The sequence below is a fragment of the Thrips palmi genome, unplaced genomic scaffold (genome assembly GCF_012932325.1).
Source record: "Thrips palmi isolate BJ-2018 unplaced genomic scaffold, TpBJ-2018v1 HiC_scaffold_3, whole genome shotgun sequence".
Classification (NCBI taxonomy): domain Eukaryota; kingdom Metazoa; phylum Arthropoda; class Insecta; order Thysanoptera; family Thripidae; genus Thrips; species Thrips palmi.
This window is the reverse complement of record NW_023144630.1, coordinates 13,085,527-13,109,307: the sequence shown is the minus strand read 5'-3', so window position 1 is coordinate 13,109,307 and position 23,781 is coordinate 13,085,527. Positions and strand designations below refer to the sequence as shown.

General features: G+C 46.5%; 1 protein-coding gene across 1 annotated transcript; it reads left to right on the top strand.

The window, feature by feature from the left end:
• Positions 1-16,744: 16,744 nt before the first annotated feature.
• On the top strand, positions 16,745-20,358 carry LOC117648195. The gene is made up of 3 exons (XM_034390535.1): positions 16,745-16,841; positions 19,679-19,828; positions 19,911-20,358. The coding sequence occupies exons 1-3, from the start codon at positions 16,810-16,812 to the stop codon at positions 20,113-20,115; spliced, it is 387 nt and encodes a 128-aa protein (XP_034246426.1). The 5' UTR covers positions 16,745-16,809; the 3' UTR covers positions 20,116-20,358.
• The last annotated feature ends 3,423 nt before the right edge of the window (positions 20,359-23,781 follow it).

The window sequence follows — 23,781 nt, the reverse complement described above, 5'->3', positions numbered from 1 at the left end:
TTGGCTCTCCACGGCACAATTTCAACGCTAGCTCAATGATTTTGTGCTTAAAAGATGCGTATTGAATAGGGGAAGAGGCTCCAGTGGTCAAATTCTACTTTTGAAGTCATCTTCGTGGTGATCCAAGTGATTTTGCAAATTTAAAACATGTAAAAATGAGGTAATTTTTGCCAACTTTGGCGAGGGATCTTTCGATGACCGACATCGAAATTTGAACTTTTTCTGACGGATTCTTGAAGGTCTTGGGGAGATCTTTCGAGTTCCGGTGCCAGAAAGTATGGGACCGGCCCTAGTTTACCGCTACACCCGCTCCAAAGTTTCGAAAAATCCCAATTTGCACTAAATGGTGCAAGGAGTGGACTTTCGCTTGCGGGCCCCCACGGCAATTGCCATGCGAGTCCCAGGCCATCTGGGCCCCGACAAAAACTGACCCCTGCAATAATTTCTACTTGATCCCAAGCCCCAGGGTCACTCACCGGCTGGGGGGTAAAGGGGAGGGGAGGAAAGAATACAGTGAATTTTCACAAAATTATGCCTTAAGCTTATATGTCGTCCTAGCCCCGCATCAGTGGTGATTATGGACCTCAGGCCCAGTATGTTTGACAATACTTGATTCCGCCTCCCGCAACTCCCCCCTCGGGAGAAGCGGGTGCTCTACAGGCGTTCGCTCACATTTGTCCGCGTGGAGCGCCTGCGATTAAGTAGAGCAGGCAGCCCCTGCAGCACGCGTGCCGTTTGGTGGCCTACCTTACAGGCGCTTCGGCCCTGGACCACAGGCCCTTGTACACTTTCTTCGGCCCCCTCTGCTAAAAGGCGTCTCAAAACATAACCGCAGTAAAATGGGATTGGAATTTTCAAAGAAAAAGCAAGTTCACCAAAAATGTTGCCATTGTATTTAGGTCCTTGCAAATTGTTTACCGGGGTTTTTTAATGACTTTTTCCCTTAGCTTGGCTATGTTTTGATCCTTGAAATTCCGCCCTTGCCAATTGAATACTCTGATGAGGTTTCCCTTTGATACTGGGACTGTTCCCAGGACGTTTGGAATGGGTGGCACATGGCCGCTTCAGTCTTCATTCCAGGTGAACTTTGTTGCTGAAAGAGGTGGGTAGAGCAGCATCAGGTCAGCTTCTTGGTCTTGCATGTCAATGTCTGTGATGAGGCTCACATAGGTTTTTTCTCGCTACTATTACGGCCTCAAAATTATTAATTTCGAAAGTCAGTGGCCTACTGGTTTCCAGATCTCATGGATGCGGAAAAAGCGTGTGTCAGAGCTTACGCTTTTGCGGGCACCTGTCGTTTCTAAATCAGTTTTCCTCCCTATCTGATATTTTTAAAATGAGAGTCTTTTTCTTTTTTCAATCTCTGTCCCTTTTTTCTTCATTTAGAAACGACGGGTGGCTGCAAAAGCGTAAGCTCTGACACACGCTTTTTCCGCACCCTTTGAGATCTGGAAACCAGTGGGCCACTGACTTTCAAAATTTAATAATTTTGAGGCCGTAATAGTAGCGAAAAAAAAACCTTGTGGATCTCATCACAGACATTGACATGCAAGAAAGAAGCTGACCTGATGCTGTTTACCCACCTCTTTCAGCAACAAAGTTACCTGGAATGAAGACTGAAGCGGCCATGTGCCACCCATTCCAAACGTCCGGGGAACCAGCCCCAGTATCAAAGGAAGCCTCATCAAGTATTCAATTGGCAAGGGCGGAATTTCAAGGATCAAAAACATAGCCAAGCTAAGGAAGAAGTCATTAAAACCACGGTAAACAATTTGCAAGGACCTAAATAAATGAGCAACTTTTCGGTGAACTTGCTTTTTCTTTGAAAATTCCAATCCCATTTTACTGCGGTTATGTTTTGAGACGAGCTTTTAGCAGAGGGGGCCGAAGAAAGTGTACAAGGGCCTGTGGTCCAGGGCCGAAGCGCCTGTAAGGTAGGCCACCAAACGGCACGCGTGCTGCGGGGCTGCCTGTTTACTTAATCGCAGGCGCTCCCCGCGGACAAATGTGAGCGAACGCCTGTAGAGCACCCGCTTCTCCCGGGGGGGGAGTTGCGGGAGGCGGAATCAAGTATTGTCAAACATACTGGGCCTGGGGTCCATAATCACCTGATGCGGGGCTAGGACGACATATAAGCTTAGGGCATAATTTTGTGAAAATTCACTGTATTCTTTCCCCCCCCTCCCCTTTACCCCCGAGCCGGTGAGTGACCCTGGGGCTTGGGGTCAAATAGAAGTTATTGCAGGGGTCAGTTTTAGTCGGGCCGAGATGGCCTGGGACTCGCATGGCAATTGCCGTGGGCCTGCAAGCGAAAGGGCCACTCCTTGCACCATTTAGTGCAAATTTTGGGGTTTTTCGAAACTTTGGAGCGGTGTAGCGGCTAAACTAGGGCCGGTCCCATACTTTCTGGCACCGGAACTCGAAAGATCTCCTCGAGACCTTTAAGGAAACCGCTAGAAAAAGTTCAAATTTCGATGTCGGTCATCGAAAGATCCTTTTTCCCAAAATTAGCAAAAAATTTCCTCTTTTTTCATGTTTTTAATTTGCAAAATCGCATGGATCACCACGAAGATGACTTCAAAAGTAGAATTTGACCACTGGAGTCTCTTCCTCTATTCAATACGCATCTTTTAAGAAAAAAATCATTGAGCTAGCGTTGAAATTGTGCCGTGGAGAGCCAAAAAAGGGACTTCGAAGCGCAATTTCAACAAAACCCCTAAAGAAATTTTTAGAGAAATCTAAAAATTGCCACCCTGGGCGCAAAAAAGGACTTAGGGACCTAAAAATTTGGCAATCGCCCTATCTCGACGAGTACGAAAAAATGCCAAAGCGGCGCGGAAATCGTCAATGGTCACCTTCAGGCCCTGGCCGAACCGGCATGGAATGTCTCTCAATACGAAATAAACAGTTTTCGCGGTTTTCGCGAGGTACACTCGCGAGGGGCGCGCCCGGTCGCGCCCGGACCGTGCTGAGGGGGGTAGTACTGACCCCTAGGCTCACGCCGGACCGTCGCTGCCTCTGTCGGCCGCACCGGCGCGGCGCGCGGGCCGCGCGAAAGTGGGGGTAGGTAGGCAACCCGCTCCACCGGAAACTTTGAGCCCCCGTTGCTCCGGGTTTTCCGACATCGCAGAACGTTCAAATTTTGTACAGGGTCTTTCTCATCATGCTATTTCAGAAAATGGGCAATTCCATCCAAAATAATTTTTTTGGTGCGGCCTAGGGCATGTGTCGGGCCCGAAACGGCATACGATCAAATTGTGGTCTAGCCCGAAATTTTATTGTGAGGTACGCAACATGGAACCAGAATGCACAGATGTGGAGGGAGCTGCCTAAACTGCTACACTGCCAATCCAAGTGTGAGACAGTCTCACACTATTTAGTGCGAACCACGATGTCTCACGCTTACAAATGTGAGCCACGTTTTTCCCACGGTTGCAAGTGTGAGACATCATTTGTCTCACACTTATAAGTGTGAGACACGGCTGTCCCACATTTGCTGCCTATGGTTCCCTGTGGTTTAATGCTACAGGACCCACGCTGGTAAGTGTGAGAAAAACCGGGTCTCACCCTTGCAAGTGTGAGACATACTGTGTCTCACACTTGCAAGCGTGGGACACACGTGGCTCACACTTGTAAGCGTGAGACATCGTGGTTCGCACTAAATAGTGTGAGACTGTCTCACACTTGGGTTGGCAGTGTAGGTATTTGCGTTCGTATCGCACCTATTCTAAGGGCCCATTAAAATGTAATTTCCGTGGACAGTTTCTGAGGCTGTGTAATTTCCGTGGACGGCAAAAAAATTAAAATTGCGATATTTCCTATTTATTGGGATGATAGCTCACCCCGATGAATCCATGATCCCTAGTGATGTTCTTAACAAGATAAATGCAAAAAACCCGGTTTCAATTGAACTTTTTTTTTAAAAGTTTCAGGGCCCAAAATTAACCATTTCGCGAGAACTGCTCTTGTACTCGTTCAACTCTGCATCGATGTCGACGATGTCATCATCCTGGGCTCGCACCGTGTCCACAGAGGCAGGAGTCCTTCAGGTGAAAGAAGAGTATAAAGCTTAGGGTGATTCGGATGAAAATGAGAAAGATGACAGGGATGCAGAGGATGAATGATCCTGCAAAATCTCAGCCAGATCGGCCGAGCCGTTCAGGAGGAGTAGTGCGGACACACAGGCACACAGACAGAAAAAACGTCCCAACCCCACCCGAGTACCCGGGGTTCGCTATCGCTCAGCCAATTTAAATTTAAAATTGTTACTTAATTTGGGGGAGGAGCTCTCTAGCAAAATATCAACTTAAACACCTCATACTTGTATCACACTTTAAGTTTTATTGTCAAAGAAACAAGAGCAAAGAGATAAGGAAAACCCTGGTAAAATTGTATCCTATTAAGAATTGATTGTATTGTTTCACAGAATACAATTTCACTAGAGGCTTCAATAAATGAGACACAACGGGAATAACCCATGACTTGCCAACAAGTTTCTTCCTGGCAGTAATTGACAGAGTACCATTATCAGTAAAACCTTCACCAAAATGAAATAGTCTCTCCAATTCATTAACTGTCAATGAAGAACTTTGACCTTCATGAGTGATTCCACATCTAAGGAGCACAAGATTTTTTTGGTGTCACTGATCTGGACCAAAATTGTACCACATGTACCCCTGAAAGATGCCCACAAATTTTTAAGGTCGTAAGTCGACCCAGTCCGGAGCAATGGGCCTTAGTGTGTTTTGCGACTTTTTGGTAAAAGTCACCCGAGAGAAAATTATAGGCTGCAGATTGGCTGCAGGCTGGCTCCCTCCAGGTTGCTTACAACGCGCGGATGGAACTCGGATGGCTGCAGACATTGGCTGTATTCGGACATACGTCAGCCAAAATACAGCCATCCGCAGCCGGTGCAGCGTCTCTGGCTGCACCTGCCAGCCACTAAAGTGTCCCTTTGGAGCCCAGTCACGCTGCCCCCCTGCTCTAGGGTGCCCCCCGTAGCCTTCAGGATGCCCCAGACAGCCTTCCTTCGCGAGCCACGCTGCCCTAGCAGCCACGAGGCTGCGAGGGACTGCTCTAGCTGCACCCCGCAGCCTTCAGGATGCCCCAGGCAGCCTTCCTTCCCCCGGGCCACGCTGTCCCCGGAAGCCTGGAGGCTGTGAGGCGCTGCTGTACGCTGCACCCCGCAGCCTTCAGGATGCTCCAGGCAGCCTTTTTTCCCCGGGCCCACGCTGCCCTCGGCAGCTATGAAGCTGCGGGTCAGAGCCACTCTCGGCCGCATCCTGCAGCCTCGTGGATGCCATCGCCAGCATCCATATCGCTACTAGGCTTCACTCCTTAGTTCATAAAGGTCCCATGAGGCCCTTTTGAGGGTCCCTGTTACGCCCTTTGAAGTTCTAGGGACCCCTTTTGTAGATTTTCTAGGGTCCGAACACCGTTCCGGACCAAAATCTGCTTAGTAATTTCAGTAGGACTTACCGTTCCCGAGATATCAAAGATAACAAAAAGTTTCCCGTTTTTACGAAACTTGCATGGCTTATGTATGTTAACGTATTCAACTCAAATATCAGCATACCACGCACCCAGTCTATTTTTTTCTATTTTTTATAGCCCTTTAATCAAGGAATACGACCGTTGCCTGCATACCGCCAGCATCCACCATGCTGCAATCCGTAGCCTACAGCCATTGCAGCCTACATGGCTGTTTAGTCCTGCCGTAGCCCGGCTGCATCCGACAGCCAACACGCTGCGACGCGCAGCCTACAGCCATTGCAGCCTACACTCTAAAAAAAAATCAGTACAGAATTTTGTAACATGGTTACGCAGCTTTTTCAATAACATGTGTTACAGAAATTTGTATCACGATGGTACAGTTTTTTTTTTGAACTTGGTTAAAAATTTTCGTAACGGTTACAAAATTTGTAAACAGTCGTTATTTTTCCAAATCAAGCTTCAAAATGAGAATTTTGCTCGAATGTAGTCTCCGTTGGTTTGATTGAAGGCCTTGCTGCCATTCTTCGAGACGCAACTTTCCCAGATATACTCTGAGAAGTCGGGAATCGAACCCCAGATTCTGAGTTGGTGGCCCGCCACGCTACCAACTGCGCTGTGCGGCCACCGTGGAGGAGACGGCGCAGGTAGCCGGTGACCTGGCGCGCGCGGTAAGGGACGGAGGCCTGGCCTGCCAAGCATACAAGAGACTGAATCTCTTATTCAGAGTCGCGAAAAATAAAAGCACATGTAAACTCGAAGTTTAATTTGTCTCTATGGGCACTGCTGTTCAATTTTTGCCGTTAAAACATTCTGATACAGCATTTAGTATCCAGTTCCGATTTTCTGTATCAGTTATGTTACAAACATAATATTGTAACCTTCGTGTAACAAATTTCTGTATCAAGCTCCAAAATGATTCATTTTTCTGTAACCGGCACATCTGTTACAAAATTCTATATCACCGATACAAATATTTGTAACCAATGCAGGTGATACAAAATCCTGCATCAAAAATGATACAAAATTCTGTAACTTTTTTTAGAGTGTACGTGGCTGTAAAGTGCAGCCGCAGCCAGGCTGCCGCTGGCAGCCAGCACGCTGCGACGCGCAGCGCTCAGCGTACAGCCATTTCAGCCTACGTGGCTGCAAAGTCCAGCCACGGCCCGGCTGGCGCCAGCAGCCGACACGCTGCGACGCGCAGCCTACAGCCATGGCAGCCTAGATAGCTGTAAAGTCCAGCCGCGGCCTGGCTGTCGCTAGCAGCCAGCGCGCTGCGACGCGCAGTGCGCAGCCTACAGCCATTGCAGCCCGCGTGGCTGTAAAATCCAGCCGCGGCCCGGCTGGCGCCAGCAGCCAACACGCTGCGAAGCGCAGCCTACAGCCGTGGCAGCCTACATGGCTGTGACGTCTAGCCACGGCCCGGCTGGCGCCAGCAGCCAACACGCTGCTACGCGCAGCCTACAGCCGTGGCAGCCTACATGGCTGTAACGTCTAGCCACGGCCCGGCTGGCGCCAGCAGCCAACACGCTGCGACGCGCAGCCTACAGCCATTGCAGCTAAGTTGGCTGTGCGTGGCAGCGTTTATAGGCTGCTTAGGGCAGCCAAAAGGCTTCTGTGCGCAGCTTCTGAAGCGTTTCACAGCCAAAGCGCTCCGTGAAACAGCCAGACCAGCCACTGCAGCGTGGATGGCTGCAAGTCCAGGACGTCGCTATGGCTGCGACATGGCTGCAAGGCAGCCACGGCAGCCATGCATACAGCCAAAAGACGGTCCATACAGCTATGCGTCAGCCGTGCGTCAGCCTTTCTGCAGCCTTCTATTTTTACTCGGGCAACTTTGAGCGCCAATTTGGCTGCGCCGACTGGGACGACCGCAAATTCCGAACTTTCTCAACTTTCGTTTTTAACGCTTTTTAAGTTACTTACTCTCATGGGACTCGAGCAACACACAGTCGTTGCGTTTATTGTCTTTACCGTAGAAGACAATGAATGGTATCTTCTTAGCAACAATCGAATCATTCAACTCCTTCACTTCCTCTTCTTGAAACTCATTGTACAATGCTGGCATGGTCACGTTGTATCTGTTGCGTGAGTTTGGATCTTGGACTTACGCAACTACGTTCATTGGGTAAACCCCCGATTTACGGCGGTCTTCGAAATCAGATTTCCTCAGTGCAAATTTGTATGCTTTGTACGCAACTCCTCTCACGAGCTCGTCTGGTTTGCGTTGTTAACATTGTTGACGTACAATCTTTTCTCTACTGTTTTACAGGTGGCTGCTTCTCCAAAAAATCCCGATGACGACATGAGGGCAATGGCCATGGCCAAGACAGTCGAGTCGCTAAAAGTTTCCAGAGCTAAAGGCGTTTCCGAAAGGCAAGATTAAAAGAATTACGGGTTTTGAAAAAACAGCTCTGTGCTGCTGTTTATGATTTCTTAAAGGGGACAAGAGTTTTTATGTGAAAGAACATGTACATGTCTTTTGATTGTTTATTTTTGACTTGAAATTTGTGACAAGCATTTATTAAATGCAATCTGTGTAATTTCTTGTTTACTCTCCCCATTTTGCCCTCCACAAAAGAAACAAATAAGTGCGCCAAATGAAAAATGATTACCAATGTCGGGCTGCACGGGGGAAATTTCCCGCTGATTTCTTTATCCGCAGTTGGGGGTATTGCGGAACGCATCTTCCCCCGTCTCCCCCACCCCCCGCTCCGAAGCGACAGTTTTACAAGGCAGTTGGCTGGGCCTGAAGAAATCAGTGAGCTATTGTGGTTTGGTTATGCCATACCACCTTAGCCCAGTGGTAAAATGACCCAAAACTTAAATATGTTCACAGTTCCTCTAATAATTGCCTGACAGGCTGAAATTTTTTGTGGGAGTCTACCTGCGTTAGGCACCATTTTAAACCCAAAGAGGAGCGAAATCGCCGATGGTCTACTTCGAACGGCCCTGATATGCTCAAATCTTCAGTAAAAATAGTGAAATTGAGCAACTTTGAGAGCCCGTAGCATCCAAACCCGACATCGTAGAGCCTCGTTCGACACGGCATTCGAAAAAGCGCATTTTTTGAGTGCCTGAGACCCTTTTAGGTACTTTTTTGGATCTCGGTTTGGAAACCCCATCTAGTCCAAAACCCTCCAAAACAGCTTTTTTTGGAGTGTTTAGCCCCGTACCAAAACCCCATGGGGTGTCGGATTTCATCCAATTGCCTTTGCTGCAGTTCGTATGCATACAGGGAACCGATAAAACACCACAAGGCCCGCTCCTAGGATGTCGCCGGCCAAGTTTTTTTTTTTTGTCTGGAGCTTCCTATGCGAGAAATTTGTAAGAACTTATGCGAGAATACGTATGCGCAAAATCCTGCAGCTATCGCGTACAATTTTTTGCGTTCCTTTGCTTAAAATTGTACGAACCTTTTAGTGTGCGGCGTTAGTTTTTGAGAACTTGTCGATTTTACTCGAGAGGTAGGACCGATCCTCAGACGCGCGTAGTCGTTTCGCGACAGGGTGCTCGACGCCATTGCACGTCCGTTCCCGTCAGACGTTGGATCGGAACTCCCCGAAGAATTCGAAGTGATCGGAAGCTGAAGTCTGACATCGCCTGCCCATCACAGTCACTGTCATGGCTGTCACAAATATTCGACATCAGTGTTGCAAACCTACACTTTTCAAAATTTAACACAGACAGTTAGATCTCCCGTAAATTTACTTTATTAAAAATTGCACTCGATTCTAAAGGACTGGTAGGCCTGGGGAAAATGCAGGGGGCGGGGAGGGTCCCTTGGGGGGGAGAGGGGGGGGGGCACCGTAGGGGGCGTAGGTGGTTTTGAGAACGTTGCCTCAGGGACCTACTAGGGGGGAGCGGGGAGGGGCGGGGGAAAGGGGGGGGGAACTGGGCCTTGAGTCAGCTGACTGCGGGCCGGGCTGGCCGGTAGCGCTGGCGGCACCGACGCACTGGTTGGAGGGCTGGGTCCTGTGGCCGGACGCACTGGCGGCGCGGGGGGAGAGGGGTTGCGGGGAGGGGAACGGGGTTGCGGGGAGAACTGGATGTGGTCTAAGAGTGGCTTGGCGATTGCAGGACTATGGCTTGAGGGTTTTGACACGACCGAGTTGGCCGTCACATCATCCCGATCCCGGAAGGGCCGCAGTCACTGTATGCAGCGGCAGCACGGGCGATGTTCCCGGCGAACGGAGGAGGGTGGGACTTCCACGCCAGGAGGTTGCGGCAGGGGACGGTCTCCCACACTGCCGCCCACGTCTCGACCTTTCGGCCCCTTCTCCAGGAGCATGCCGAACAGCTGCCGGACGCCGGTGGCGGCGACCCAATCCTGGCGGCGCTCCAACATCTGCGGGGCGACAAGACCTACCCCGGGGTCGATAGCCTGCACGGGCTGGCGGGGCTGCCGGCGAGGCCTTCGTTCCAAGTCAAGTCCACTGCTTAAAGAGTATTCTCTCATTTCCTTGGTTGTAGACGTTCTTGATGAACAGTTCTAGTTCTCAGGCGTTCTGACCTTCGATAACTATTTTCAGCTTCATTTACTCTTCCTGAGCCGTACGTGATTCATCCCGAAGGCTACGAGGAGAGTGGGAGAATCCAGCCGGTTGTGGTTGCCCAAACGGTGAGGGAGGCAGATCTTGTGTGTGGCGTGATCAGCAGGTGGCACTTCGACACGGTGAGGCAGGAGACACCCCACGAAGAGATGCAGCCGCCACCGAGGGACGAGGTGTCACCTCAATTGGAGAAGCAGCGTTGCCAGAAGCCGAACAGCGCTCGGTGGTACGGGGAAGGGGAAAAGGTGGTACTTCGGGGCTCTTCGGTGGTACGCGAGGGGTGGGGGAAAGGTGGTACATTGAAGCCGTATGGTGGTACGGAAAAGGGGGGGGGGGGTTTAAAAATTTACGCTAGGCGTAAACATCGGGAATGGAGAATCTGGAAATTGAGAATTCTGAAGAAGTCAGCCGTGGCCCCTCCGACTGGTGTACGAGCAAGCAGGCCCGATTTGATGCCCGCGTGCCCAGGGCGGGGCTCAAAAGTGGCACTGCACTTTCAGTTTCCCGCGCCCGACCTGTCCGACCAGAGCCCCTTTCCTTGGAATAGGTCACGAACGCAGGCAAAGGATTACATGTTCGACTTCTGGGGGACGACAACCCGACCCAGGCGCCCGAAAAGATCCATTTGCCTGCGTGCAGACCTAATCCGGTGTTTTCCCCGAAAAGGTGGTACGGAATCGCTCGGTGGTGGTACGGTGGTACGGGGCTCGAAATAGTGGTACATGTACCACCAAGGTGGTACGTCTGGCAACACTGTGGAGAAGCTCGACGAGGGCTGGCACCGGACCCCGTCACTGTCGCGGACAACTCCAGCAACGCGGCCTCGACACCACCCCGACGGCCGGCGGGTCCCTGAGTCTGCACGAGGGAGCCATCGAGGTAGACTTGGCCAGAGGTGAGGCTCCTCCGAGATTCCGAATGTGCACTTGGAATGTGAGTGGCTGCTCCAATCCAGTTTTCTGCAGGCAGATCGGTTCTGTGTCAAACAAAAGGGGGGGCTGGGTGGCGGAGCCCTCCCGGCCTCGCCAAGTTAAAAAGTTACAAGGGTGAAGATTGTGTTATATGTAGATGAAGCAACTCTATGTCGAATGAAGGGGGGTCTGGCCCTCCAGCATGCAACAAGTAGGACATGCAACAATATGGGTTTTGTCACTTTAAAACGAAAATTGTAAGAAGTCATAGGAGAATGATCCGGGGTGCGTGGGATGCATGGGCGCTGCCTGAAACGTAGATCTCACTCTCGTACCAGAACTTAAGTATTACAGGTAAACAAGCCCCGCCGATGTTTTGGACAGTTTTGGGGTTCTAGTTGAAGCCAGAGGTAACTCAACTGAACTATTACTTACGAACAAGTCGGTGCACCAAGTTTTCGCTTCGCAGCGAGACAGACGGAGCAGAGCCGAACGTACACGGTAAGCACGCGCCGGCAGCAGCACGAGGACGGACATACCCGACGCGCCTTCGGGTGGCTTCGGGTCACTTCGGGTGCCCGGGGAAGACACAGGGGCTAGGTCGGCCACTCCTCCCACACTGGTGCCTTGCGGGCCTGGTTGGTGGCCTACCTTGCGGGCGTTAGCATCCCGCCTACACAGTTGCGATTACCAAGATTACCACACGATTACCACGATTACTACAAGATTACCACGATTACCAAGATTACCGAGATAACCACGATTACCCATGATTACCGAATGGGTGTACACACGATTACCTCAGTGGGTAACCCCTTAAAAAATGCTCCAAAAAAATAAAAAAAAAATGCGGAAAATTTTTTTTTGGTCCGAACTTTAAGATTCCGTGCGGCGCTTCTCGATTTTGAAACTTTTTTTTTCGCGTGGGCCACCCTAGGCCGGCCTGGACACGGCGGGTTCGGGCACGGCGGGATGGTCGGCCTGGGGTGTGGTGGCAGGGGCTGCGGTTGGCTCGGGCACGGTGGCCTTGCGCGTGGCGTGTTGGACCTCGCTGTTTCCACTCCCCTCTGGTTCTTTGGCACCCAATGACCTCCCCCCGCCCCCTCACCCCTCCCTTCCCCTCCCCCACCCAACCCACCCACACTCCGCCACCACCGGACGCTAATATCACACAGGGTTGTTTCTGCTAGGGTCAAGAAAATAAAATAAAAGTCTACTTTTCTTAATATTCTAAATGGATTCCTTAAGGTTAAAACTACCTTTTGTTAATTTTCGAAGACACCGGTTCAATAAATCTCAGAGGTGAAAAAAGGAACAATTTCCTTCTCGACCCAATCACGAAAAGATTTGTTCTCAATTATGAACTTGCAATGACTTGAATTACTGAGTCGAAAGTGCAAGTGTTTCTGACTTGAATCTTGCTTTTACCATTCATAAGTGGAAATTTAGTAAGATTTACATTCTTCAGCAGGAGATCTTTGGGATCCTCCATCGTAACTTCAATGTCAATTCCTGGATAAGGAGTCAAATACTTTGAAGGTTTCCTTTTCTCTTGTCCCAGGCCTCTCCAGTTTTCAATATTATTCAAATCATCAAACGAAGGAGGTTTATTTGGATCGTCTTAAGCACCATCTTTGTTTTCAACAGACTTGGAAGTACTGTCATTGCTGAAGGTAGATGAGACAAGCAAACCCTGGCCAAAGATTGATTGTAAGGGATTGTATAGAAAGAACAACAGGGATTGTAGAAAGTACAACGAGAATACGAACCACAACGAGCCCTGGACTGCACAGCACTTGTCATGCCGGTCCCATTGTACTTTGTACAACAATTGTTGTACTTGAAAAGTACACTTAATTCCTGTTAAAAAATTTGCGAGAAATTGGTGAACTTTTGTTGTGGTTATTTCCTGCAGTGTGGTGTTTTCAGCTTCGCGATTTTCGCAAGGGCGCAGACGCCGAAAAAATTGTTGCCAACCCGTGAAAATTAAATTACTGCCTTTTTTCTGCTACGAACATTTTAATAATGATGGACTTCGAAAATGTTCCTTTGTCAGAACACTGCGGAATACATTAGCATTGGAATTTTTTGAATTTCTCGGCCTTTTGATTTCTATTTATTGTCAAGTTTAAATTTTGACGGGTGGCACATCGACCACATCGATTTCAAGAAGCCCTTGCTTAAGGACCTCCTGGTCCTGCAGCTGTGGCTGTTCCGTGCTGTTCGTAAGGACTTGTGGGACTACTGTGAGGTATGTACCCTCCACCTCTTCTTTGTTTGGTTGTGATGCTTTTACATTATTTTTCTTTTCAAACTCTGCCTTTGTGCTTGTTGCAGCTTACCATCGATTTTCCACTTGCCAAGCAGCAGAACACATGTGGCGACCGCCGGCCCGGTAGGCAACCCCATGGACTTCCGTAGGCGAGGGGTTGCCTACCCGCAGGCGCTCACCGTCGCCCGGAGTGGCCGCGGCAGCGGCCGGGCCCAGGCCGCACCGCCGGTCTGTCCTGCAGGGCGGCAAGCCCTAGCTGGCAGCAGGGGGTGGCAACGGCCTAGGCGGCGCGTGAAACGATGCTCCCCGCTCGGGCCGGCGAGCGACGCGCGGCCGACCGCTGTGCACGGTGTCACTAAAATCAACATAACTTCATCAAAACTTCATCAAATTGAAAAACCCAGGTCATTTTCAGCATCTACACAAAATTTCCTATTTGTATGAAGTCATGGTTTACAGTTTTAGACCCGTTCAAAATGTTAAATCTCAATTTATAATCAAATTTACCGGCAATTTTAGCCAATTCAATATTTTGCAACGACGAAAAAAGTGATTTCCGTCCGTTTTAGGTCCATACATGCAGCGAGCCGATTGTTGGCCTCCACTTCCCCTATTGCGTAAGCATACTGGAATGCCGATACGACATCGGTGACGGTCACGGTGGCCCATAATGTAATTTGCAAAATTAGACCAAAAGTAGTTAGACTGACTTTGGGAATATTTTTCGTGGCTCTTTCGCACTTGTTTATCGTTCTGCAATAGCCTATACCACGCAGAATTTAATTCTCTATCGCCCTGTGGTAACGGTTTTTTAAACGGACGTTTCAGTTTTCACATTTCGAATTAGTTTTAAAACACTGCAAACTAACCCTAAAAGTACACGTATTTGGTAAAGCTTCACTTGAAGAAACTGGGTGTCGTATCGCAAATCTGACTTCACCACGTTGTAGAGCGGACAATTCTACATGCCCCCGTCAAGTTTCATCACAATCGGTTGATTGGTTTGAATGCTTCAAAGATATTTCAAAAGGCAGACGACGCTCGGGCTTGGCGACGAGTCGGGTCACGCAGCCCAAGTATGAGAAATCGCTGCGGCGGTTATGTCGTCATAGTTGCCGAAAATTGAATGCTGTCATCAAACTAATCAACCGATTGTGATGAAACTTGACGGGGGCATGTAGAATTGTCCGCTCTACAACGTGGTGAAGTCAGATTTGCGATACGACACCCAGTTTCTTCAAGTGAAGCTTTACCAAATACGTGTACTTTTAGGGTTAGTTTGCAGTGTTTTAAAACTAATTCGAAATGTGAAAACTGAAACGTCCGTTTAAAAAACCGTTACCACAGGGCGATAGAGAATTAAATTCTGCGTGGTATAGGCTATTGCAGAACGATAAACAAGTGCGAAAGAGCCACGAAAAATATTCCCAAAGTCAGTCTAACTGCTTTTGGTCTAATTTTGCAAATTACATTATGGGCCACCGTGACCGTCACCGATGTCGTATCGGCATTCCAGTATGCTTACGCAATAGGGGAAGTGGAGGCCAACAATCGGCTCGCTGCATGTATGGACCTAAAACGAACGGAAATCACTTTTTTCGTCGTTGTAAAATATTGAATTGGCTAAAATTGCCGATAAATTTGATTATAAATTGAAATTTAACATTTTGAACGGGTCTAAAACTGTAAACCATGACTTCATACAAATAGGAAATTTTGTGTAGATGCTGAAAATGACCTGGGTTTTTCAATTTGATGAAGTTTTGATGAGGTTATGTTGATTTTAGTGACACCGTGCACAGTGGTCGGCCGCGCGTCGCTCGCCGGCCCGAGCGGGGAGCATCGTTTCACGCGCCGCCTAGGCCGTTGCCACCCCCTGCTGGCAGCCGGCGGTCCTGTGGCGACCGCCGGCCCGGTAGGCAACCCCATGGACTTCCGTAGGCGAGGGGTTGCCTACCGGGCCGGCGGTCGCCACTGATCAAGAAGTTAGTAACCACTCCTACCCTGACAACGATATCGAAGAACTGGAATGCTTCAGTGATTCGGGGATTGAAGTGACATTTCTGAAGGAAGGTTCGTTTGCTTGGTGGCTGCCTTTCTTTAAGGGAATCCTAGTTGCTGATTGGTCTCTATTTTCCGGCAGGTTTTGGGCATCAAAAGCTCTTTGAAGAAAGAATTCAAGCAGGAGCCCCTCAGGTATGTTTCACTTATATTGTTTCTGGTGTTGTAATTTTGATTAAAATTCTTGGCTCCTCCAGAGCACTTTTTTGACCAATTTGTATTCTTATGAAGTTTGTAGTAGAGAGAGACTAATACTGTTTGTCATTTTCAGACTCCAAAGTGCTTCGGTGCAAGACCTAAGATTTTGCATACATTTCCAGGGGCCTCCGGGTATGCGCCAAAGTCGAAACGAGGTTTCTTTTCCTGAGGAAAGAGAAGGTATAGTATACTCTCCCAAACTTTTCCCCCTATTTTTTTAAAAAGTGTGTTTTGTGTTTACATAACTAATTTGGGAATTTCTCTTGCAGTATTCTCGGTCACTCCCCCAGAATCTGTAGTGAGTCTGCTGGAAGAAAACAACCAACTTTTGAAAGGGGTTCTTCTCGCTGTTCAGAACTTGGTTCAAGCCATCACCTCTCTACATTTACGCTGATCTTGCATTGTTTATTGTGTCAACGTGCAGCTGCTCAGTAGGACAATTATTTTTTTAGTTATTTAAACGAGGGCTCCCTTGCCTGTGTTTGTCTTTTGTCTGGTTGATGCACTCATTTGCATTGTACCTTCTCCATTATTATTTTGTACAGCTGCTCACGCAGCGAGACCAATATTCTTATTTATGTACATGAGAGCTCCCTCGTCTGTCTTTTGTCCGGTCAATGTACTCATTTGCATCTTACTCCTCCATTTTTTATGGTTGTAGCTGCTCACACTCTGTCACTTAGATTTTGAGTTATTTGCATGAGAGCTCTCTTGCCTGTAATAATGTTGTTATGTATTAATACACTCATTTGGATTGTAATTATTTTCCTTCATTTGTGTACTTGCTTGTAAAGTGACTATTGCCTAATGGCATTTATGAGAATTGTGCATGAAAGTAATACAGCATTGTGTTTCATCCCATTATTATTAATTCATTCCGAATCATCTGAATTATTCACCACACTACACTGTTAGGTCGGAGTTAGTGGCCTGACTAAGGTAAAGGGGGGCGACTGGTCTAACTAAGGCGACATCCTTAGTCAGACCGGGGGCTACCTGACCCCGGCTACCTGCCTATTCATCGGAGGCCCTATCCCCTCGTTACGGCATGACGGCTGGCGACAGGTTTAGCTAGGCCACGAAGGTCCCCCTCCACCTGGGCACTGTGGCGCCGTGGTGTCTGGCCGGCACGTCGCTGCACAGCGTGGCTAAGGAGGAGGGGGGGAGGGGGAGGGGGAGTCGTGACGGGAAAACCCCCGGGAAAATACGGACGCTGTGCGTCGTGAAGCGTGGCTGTGTGTTTTGCGCTGTGCGTCGTGAAGCGTGGCTGTGTGTTTTGCTAGGGCTGGTTTTGTGTGTGTTTTGCTGGCAACATTTTGCGGACATGGAAACCGACCACAAATCTGAAGAAATTCGGTTAGTATAATTGCGAGGTGCTATTTGCTAGTCTCAAATGCATGTGCTCCAGGTGTGGATCATTACTGAAAGTGTCCACACCTGGAAGTGTGGAGTCCTCCACACTTGTTTTGACAGCATGCCAGCCATCCTTGCGTTAGTTTTATTTTTCTTTCCATCTGTGCAGAAGGGACCTTTCTTCCTTGTTTTCACAACTTTTCCACTGCACTGCATAGTTGAAGTTACCCTTGCTTGGTTGGAGAGAGCCTTATTGCTGTTTCCCTGACACTCTGCAAACTGAAATGTGTGCATGGCATGCTCTATTTGGAGCATGCCATGAAGCACGCTTTAATTTGGAGCGTGCTTGGCAGGCACGCTTTAAATTAGAGTGTGCTTACCAGGCACGCTCTAAATTAAAGCGTGCCTGCCAGGCACGCTCCATTTTAAAGCGTGCTTAGCAAGCTCACTCCAAACTACAGCGAGGACGGCAACCACAATCCTGAATGCTCGTAATGGCTTTAATTTTTTAATATTTACTAAATATGTACTAATGCAAGGTTTCTATTTTATACTTTAAAGAAGCAAGCATTTCAAGTCTAGTGCTCAGATGTATTTTACGTCAACAAAGCTTCTCCGCTATTTTTACAACTATTGATGTATAATATAAAATGGCACCGGTGCGTGTTAGACCTGGGAGGTTTCTTAAGGGGAGGTTCTGGTGAAAATGCTATTTTCTCCTAAATAGGTCCCACTTTGAAAATTTGTTAAAAATTTGACGTCTTATCAAGTATTTATTAAAAATTTTCATTGGGGAGGCACATTCTATGCCCTGAACATCGTCGCAGAGCCTTTTTGTCCCATTAAGGCTATAACTTTAAAAATCTTCCTGCGCATACTATTTTGTCGTAAAAGGTTGGCTTAGATATTTTTCACTTCTTCGATTCATTTTTTTAAAATGCCGGCATGCACATCTCAAAATGTCAATTGCATTTTTAATCGCAAGCTTTCTAACCAAGCATTTCACTAAAATTGATCAAAAATGTACAAAATAGACAAATTTAAGGGACTTTTCAGTTTTAAAAGCCAATAACGAATAATATAATGGAAGTTTTGAGCTCTGCATGCCGGAATCTTTTGAAAATGAGTCAAAGAAGTGAAAAATGTCAAGGTCAACCTTTTACGACAAAATAGTATGCGCAAGGAGATTTTTTAAGATACAGCCAAAATAGGCTCAAAAAGACTGTTCGACTGGGTTTACAGCCTGGCATGTGCCTTCAAAAGTCAAATTTTAGTCTCCTCAATGAAAAAATTTATATTCCGAACAAATTATGACTGTAGGATCCATTTGGAAAATGTCAAGATTTCCACCAGAACCTCCCCTTAACCATGGACGAATCAATTAAAACATTTCTCATCCAGAAAGACACATACAGTGTATGTTCGACATGACACTAGTTACTCACTCTTTTGACTGCCCAACAATCCATAGCAAAGTCACCTAGCCCTGTTGCTGGGTGGTGAAGGTTGAGGCTGCAGTCACACGGAAGGAAGACATACTCGGGGTAAACGAGCTCCATACGTTTATCTAGCCCATCCAGTCTCATCGTTTTCAATAACTGCGTGCCATAACACAACGCCACCACAAATCGCCAGCACAACGAAAACAAATTTCACATTTCAGGCGTCACAGCTGCCATTTTGAATTTGAAACACAACACAACGCGTCTGTGCAGTCAGCAGTTTTTCATATGCACTCGTATGAGAAATTGCTGCAACACGTATGCGCCAGACGGCTCGCAAACTGAACTCTAATTTTCGGTCTTTTTATAAAGAAACATTCCCGACACAGGTACACGAAGTAGAATAAAATTCGATTATGATTTTTGCCACTCAATACCTTTTAATTAAGAAATCCACACCCATCGTTTTTCCGGTTTTTGAAATCATGTGTAGGTTGGCACCTCGGAAAAACAAGTGCTTCCCAAGCAGACGACAAGTGCGCTAACAAAAGTCCAAAATTCAAAATGGCAACCTTGACGCCAAAAGTGTAGTTTGTTTTCGTTGTGCTGGCGATTTGTGGTGGCGTTGTGTTATGGCACGCAGTTATTGAAAACGATGAGACTGGAAGGGCTAGATAAACGTATGGAGCTCGTTTACCCCGAGTATGTGTTCCCTTTCCCAGTGACTGCAGCCTCAACCTTCACCACCCAGCAACAGGGCTAGGTGACTTTGCTATGGATTGTTGGACAGTCAAAAGAGTGAGTAACTAGTGTCATGTCGAACATACACTGTATGTGTCTTTCTGGATGAGAAATGTTTTAATTGATTCGTCCATGGTTAAGAAACCTCCCAGGTCTAACACGCACCGGTGCCATTTTATATTATACATCAATAGTTGTAAAAATAGCGGAGAAGCTTTGTTGACGTAAAATACATCTGAGCACTAGACTTGAAATGCTTGCTTCTTTAAAGTATAAAATGGAAACCTTGCATTAGTACATATTTAGTAAATATTAAAAAGTTAAAGCCATTAAGAGCATTCAGGATTGTGGTTGCCGTCCTCGCTGTAGTTTGGAGTGAGCTTGCTAAGTACGCTTTAAAATAGAGCGTGCCTGGCAGGCACGCTTTAGTTTAGAGCGTGCCTGGTAAGCACACTCTAATTTAGAGCGTGCCTGCCAAGCACGCTCCAAATTAAAGCGTGCTTCATGGCATGCTCCAAATAGAGCGTGCCATGCACACATTTCAGTTTGCAGAGCATTCTCAAGGGACCTCTCATTCCTAATTTTGGATAACTTAACATTTTACTGCTGTTTGTTGCACTTATTCCCTTATGTCTATTAACTTTAATATCCTTGCAGGAGACCCTTGGATGTAAAACGATCTCGTGCAGAACAAGAGCTCCAAGAGGACGAGCCAGGTGGATTCCAATTCGCACCCCTGCCCAAGAGGAAGGCCCTTCCACAACCGACTCCAAAGGTAGAGGAAATCGATCCCGCCATCGTGAAGAGGTAAGAGAGTTGCAGTTGTGCATCACATTGAAATACGTTTGCTATTTGTGCAAAGCGTAACAAGTGCACATCTTTCCACCAGGCAGGAGCGTAGGATGAGGAAAAAGGCTGCTCACTTGCTGAAGATCCCCGGCGGTGTCTGGGTCTCGAATGCAGAGGTTGACAAGGCTTTGAATGCAATGGGGTACAAGGAAACAAGGAAGAAGTACCCAAAGCCCTGTCCCCGAACCAGACCGCCCCATCACTCCACCACATTGGTGGGATCTGGGCTGGCACAGCCCAGATAAACTAGGGGTACGCGCCGTTCAGTCTGGGCGCGTAGTGTGGCTGAGCGATGCGAATTGACATTTTTTGTGCACTTTGGACTTTGCTTGATTAGACGAAGTGTCCATCTTATGGGCTCATATTCAGTGAACTTTAGACCAGGGGTACAAATGGAAGTGATTTTCGTCATCAGAACACCAAAAACTGCTGGAATCAATGTCAAACTCGATTTAAAAATTTTGGTCCAAAATTGGTCAAAATTCGGTTAAATATGAGTCTGGGAAAAGTTTGAAGGTCATTTTTGAGCTCAGCACACCAAAAACTGCAGGAAATAATGTAAAACTCAACATGAAAATTTTGGTCCAAAATGATCTAATTTGCGATGAGAATATAAGTCTGGAGTCGAAATGAAAGTGATTTTCGTTATCAGCACACCAAAAACTGCTGGAATCAATGTCAAACTCGATTTAAAAATTTTGGTCCAAAATTGGTCAAAATTCGGGTAAGTGTGAGTCTGGGAAAAATTTTGGAAGTCATTTTCGAGTTCAGCACACAAAAAACTGCAGGAAACAATATAAAACTTGACTTGAAATTTTTGGTCCAAAATGATCTAATATGGGATGAAAATATAGGTCTGGTGTTAAAATGGGAGTTATTTTCGTTATCAGCACTCAAAAAACTGCAAGAATCACTGTACAATTCATTTCAAAAAATTTAACCAAAAATGGGTTTAAAATTTTTGGGGTTTAAGGGGACAATTAAGATGTCAATATTGAGGTCAGCGCACTGAAAATACAGGGAAATACATAAATCTCAACTTGGAAAGTTTTGCCCCAAATTGCGTAGCTCTAGATGAAAATGTAGGATTGGCATTGAAATAAATGTATTTTTTGTGACCAGTACACTGCAAACTACATACAATACTTAAAACTCAATTTCTGTATATTGTTCCTATTTGTCTTCATGAAGCACCCTCTGTCGTCACCAATTCCCTGATGCCACACCAAAGCGAATCCCTCAGTCGAGTAAAATTCAATTGCCAACATTGAATCGCTTAATTGGCTCCTCGTATGCTTGGGTCACTATTCGATAACTCTTTTTCCTTAACTAATGAACTCACAATTGTATAAGTTATATTTATGAAACATTTTGTTATTCTTTCATTGTGAACCAGTGAATAAAACAATATTGGTTGGAACATGTTATCACAGTAAATATTAAGAAAGTCAGTTTAGGGTAGGCTGATCTAAACCAGTTAACGGGGACAAATTATTGTCAAATCCAGTGATTCGTCACATAGAGTCCAATGCCAAGGCTACCCAAGGCTTAATGAACCGACATAATTTTTCTTACTCATGTAAACATTACTGAGTAGTACCAGTTACATTAACTTCGGTGAAGTTAAAGGAATCGTCTCACTAAATCCAATCACCAATTCACTCACCGCTCAAAACCTGAGTCGTCTCTTTGAAACCAACATCAATTCAAACTCCATTAGGATTAAATATACACAACCATATATTGATTCTATTAATAAACTTATGTTAGTACTTTTGGACTCTTGTCAGCTTGCAGCATTGCAATAGAATGAATTTCTCGAGTCCAAACTAAGTATGCCTGCCAATTTCAACACAAGTTATTTATGCATTTCCCTAATTTCCTCTAGTTTGAAAATTTTAAAAAGAGGATGACACTAGAATGAAATAAGAAGATGCACACAATACAAAAGGTCAAAATAAAAACATCCTTTTTACAAAGCTTTGTCAAAGTGCACTGACCTGAAGATGATTCCCCTCTGACAGGGGGGGGAGAGGGGAACGAAACACGTAAATCATTTTCGAACCCCTTTTTCCATATTTCGCTGTGTTGGTGTTCCAAAATGGTTTTAATCATTCTAGAATGTTGAAAAACTAAGGCCGATCTCTTTTCCCAAACCCTTCTGCTCTTTATTTCGTTTTATTTGCTTATTTGCTTAAGTCCCGTATTTGAGAGCCGCGGACCCGCAGGTATGAGAAATTGGTAAGCGCTGCCGCGCTGCCAACCTAACCACGCTAATGACCTGATTCAAAAATATGTTTTGAATATTTCAAACGATACTAAACAACGATTTGAAACAAACTCGTGTTGGGGGGTACTAAGGCGACGTTAAATACGAAATCTTGAAACTATAGCCACTGTAGTTGCTGAGAATCGTTGGTGAGTACAAACAGACTCACAGACAGACAGACAGACGCACGACCAGTCACTTTTCAGCGCGCCCAAACACGGCAAGGGCTTCGCTAACGCTCAGCCAACAAGCAGATGCAGAACCCGAGGCGCCAGAGGTGCCTCCACCCAAACTGTCTACAGAATCCAGAGAAAAAAGGATGCAGAGGTGTCGTCAAATGTAATGTGATTTTTCATCATAATTTATTAACAACACAATTGATTGTAGCTAGTCTCGTCATTTATTTATTCAATTACTTTCTCCAAAAGTTCACAATAGTTTACAATACTTCAAAGTGGTTCACAGTAAAGGTATAAAAATAAGTTGCTTATCACATTATACCCATGTTCCCCTTTGCACAAGCATATCGTGTACAAAAACTACTGGATGGTTGAGAAAAAAATTAAGTACATGAAAGGAACTGAGCTACAATTAAATTATGAGGAGAAGAATGGTATTTGGGGCCTAATGGGCTGTTACTACATTAAAGAAATTAAACCAACTGAAGACAAAACCATCTGCTCACAATGAGGCTAAGTTTAAAATTAAATAATAAATGAATTAATTCACAAATGTGCTTACTCCATGTGTGAAGTCCGCACCTACAAACCAAAATAATTGCGTCAGTCGAGTGCTCTCCACTTTTGTGGATACTTGTGAGTGTAATCTTCATCCTCGTAGTCTGAAAAATAAGTTGATTGACTGCTGTCACTGGCCACATGTTCCCTGACGGAGGGGTTTGGATTGTAGAGGAAATGGCCACGAAGAACAATAGCTGTACTCTGCCCGTTGCCAAAAAGGGCCTTCACTTGCTGCCCTGCAAAGGGAAGTAACGGCTTGGCACATTGCACATAATATCCTTATGTATATGGACACAAGCAGAAAGGTACTCACTGTGGAAAATAGCCGCGTTCAGATTCATATGGAATATGGTGCTCTATGTCAACTAGAGAAGCTCCAGACAAAACAAACCACTTGGTCGGCGACATCATAGGACCGGGCACCTTTGGTGTTTTATCGGTTCCTTGTATGCATACGAACTGCCGAAAAGACATTTGGGCGAAATCCGACCGCCCCTCTGGATTTGGCAGGGGTCAAAACACCCCAAAAATGGCCATTTTCGACGTTTTGGGACTAGATGGGTTCTGCCAAACCAAAGCTCAAAAAAGTACCCAAACGGGTCCTGGGCAGAGAAAAAAGTGCGATCTTTCGATTGCCGGTCCGCAAAATGAGTTTGGACAAGCCGTTTAGGCGCTATGGGGCGCCAAAGTTGACGAATTTCACTATTTTCACTAATTTTTCGAATTTTTTCTTCTTTTTTCTGAAATGCAGTTTTGATGGGTCTGATGTGTCAGAAATGTGTTCTTATCCTCCTTTCGTCATTATTTACTTGAAACAACCCCGCTTCAGCTAACTTTAACTCTCATTTTCACGCTGTGCACGCTTTTCAGCAACTCGAACGCCTGGGCCCTTAGGCAGCCAC